At 45.6% G+C, this 2,208-nt stretch overlaps 1 protein-coding gene across 1 annotated transcript; it reads right to left on the bottom strand.

Annotated features, from left to right (window-relative positions):
- Nucleotides 1-987: 987 nt before the first annotated feature.
- Nucleotides 988-1,854, bottom strand: LOC137639438 (uncharacterized). Its single transcript, XM_068371712.1, has 2 exons — nucleotides 1,757-1,854; nucleotides 988-1,444 (listed from the first exon to the last, which is right to left on the bottom strand). The coding sequence occupies exons 1-2, from the start codon at nucleotides 1,852-1,854 to the stop codon at nucleotides 988-990; spliced, it is 555 nt and encodes a 184-aa protein (XP_068227813.1).
- Between the last annotated feature and the right edge of the window lie 354 nt (nucleotides 1,855-2,208).

Below are 2,208 nucleotides of genomic sequence, written 5' to 3'. Positions count from 1 at the left end.
TTGGTCCTAGCTTGTTTGTGGAGGGAGGCTTGGGCGCTAAAGATATATGGTCAGTCTCTAGGGCATTGTCCTGCTCGATAGGGCAATGATACTGTCCCTTGCCTCTGCCAGTCATGAGCAGTCTTTAAGCCTTTAAAAGAAAGGCATGACGCTTCATTGCAAGTAATTGCGCGTAGAATTTAAGTCCAATTTAGCCCTGTCTCATTGATAAGGGTAACTGAGACTCCATTCTCTTGGAAGAAATAGTTTAGAAACGAAGATTTTTTTTTATCGTATCCCTCCACAACTGTAATCTCTTTATTGCAGGCTCGTAAAAAGTTGTAAAGTTTTTGTCTCTCTCTCTCTCTCTCTCTCTCTCTCTCTCTCTCTCTCTCTCTCTCTCCTTTTTTTCTGCCTAATAAGAAGTTGCTCGTAAAAACTACAAGTTAGCAGGAATAAGGAAAGTTATTTAACATGGTTTAGGTCATTTATATTAAAGCTAGTTTTTAGTGCTCTCTCTCTCTCTCTCTCTCTCTCTCTCTCTCTCTCTCTCTCTCTCTCTCGTAAAAAACGATGAATAATTAAAAATAAAGTTGTTTAACATGGTTAATGTCAATTATTTTAAAGCTAGTTTTGGTCTCTCTCTCTCTCTCTCTCTCTCTCTCTCTCTCTCTCTCTCTCTCTCTCTCTCTCTCCTTCTTCTTCTTCTTCATCCTAATAAGAAGTGGTTTGGAAAAACGGCGAATAATTAATATCAAAGAAAATAATTTAACATGGCTAACTTCAATTAAATTAAAGCTTGTTTCAAGTAATTCCCATTGATCTTTTAAATCCTTCGTCTGCTAAGGTTTTGCGACATTCAAAGTATCGATACGAATAGAAAAACTTTGTCCATAAGATTCCTGACCAATAAAGAGACAGTTTTTAAAAGGGTTTTTTTTATGATATTGGCGTCTATCGTCTTAAGGTATTTATTCTCCCGAGTCATTCTTTTGTTTCTGGTCCAATTTAGAGATTGGTTGGTTTCCATTTTTTTAACTTTGGGAAAGAGAAAATATTAAGAGGAGCAGGAGCAGGAGCAGGAGCAGGAGCAGGGGCAGGAGAAGGAGCAGGAGCAGGAGGAAGAGGAAGAGGAAGAGGAGCAGGAGGAGCACGAGTAGGAGGACGAGGACGAGGAGCAGCAGCAGCAGCAGGAGGAGCAGGAGCAGGAGCAGCAGCAGCAGGAGGAGCAGGAGCAGGAGCAGGAGGAAGAGGAAGAGGAGCAGGAGGAGCACGAGTAGGAGGACGAGGACGAGGAGCAGCAGGAGCACGAGCAGGAGCAGCAGCAGCAGCAGGAGGAGCAGCAGCAGGAGGAGGAGGAGCAGCAGCAGCAGCAGCAGCAGGAGCAGGAGCAGGAGCAGCAGCAGAGGCAGCGCAGCAGCAGCAGCAGCAGGAGGAGCAGGGGCAGGACCAGCAGGAGCAGGATCTTGAGGAGCAGGAGCAGGAGCAGGAGCAGCCGCAGGAGCAGCCGCAGGAGCAGGGGGAGAAGATTTACTAGTCTGATGTAAGAAGGCCAAACAAGACCCCCTGAGATTGAAACTTTCGGCTCAAAGGCCCAGTCGGGTAATTTTTTTTTTTCATGGCAGTTTTACTCTCTCTCTCTCTCTCTCTCTCTCTCTCTCTCTCTCTCTCTCTCTCTCTCTCTCTCTCTCTCTCGTTCGTCTTCTAATCCCTCGCCGACGCCATCCAATCAGTAATACTTACCACTCCAATCTCTCGCGAACTCGCATGTCAATACGCCAGACTTGATTCGGTCCCACAGAGTCCAGTGACGAATTCCAGTGACTCCATCGGATCCTGGAAAGGCGGACAAAGAGGAAAAAGGCCGGTGGTCATCTTCGTAATGGCGGAGAGCCGCAAACAATAGATAAATCATTCGGGACGGATTCCGCGAGAGAGAGAGATATATGAAGTCAATAAAATCGAAATAGGACTTAACAAAGGGATTCTAAAATTGCAAGGGAAAAATGAGCGGATGGAAAAAGTACTCATGAATGGAGATCCTGAGGGGAAATGAGACTAGAATTCAGTACCGCGACTTGCGGTAGGCAAAAATATTCATGAGAGAGAGAGAGAGAGAGAGAGAGAGAGAGAGAGAGAGAGAGAGAGAGAGAGAGAGAAAGAGAGAGAGCATTGTACATAGGCTGAGGGGCAGTCCAAATTATATGAGAGAGAGAGAGAGAGAGAGAG

Source organism: Palaemon carinicauda, chromosome 4 (genome assembly GCF_036898095.1).
Source record: "Palaemon carinicauda isolate YSFRI2023 chromosome 4, ASM3689809v2, whole genome shotgun sequence".
Taxonomy (NCBI): domain Eukaryota; kingdom Metazoa; phylum Arthropoda; class Malacostraca; order Decapoda; family Palaemonidae; genus Palaemon; species Palaemon carinicauda.
This window is presented reverse-complemented; position numbering and strand designations above follow the sequence as displayed.

Bases quoted from the DNA above. Each gene is read 5' to 3' on its own strand.
- LOC137639438 (XM_068371712.1), bottom strand. From the start codon at position 1,854: ATGACCACCGGCCTTTTTCCTCTTTGTCCGCCTTTCCAGGATCCGATG. The intron at 1,445-1,756 runs GTATTGACATGC...CTGCTCCTCAAG, and splicing joins GGGACCGAATCAAGTCTGGC to ATCCTGCTCCTGCTGGTCCT.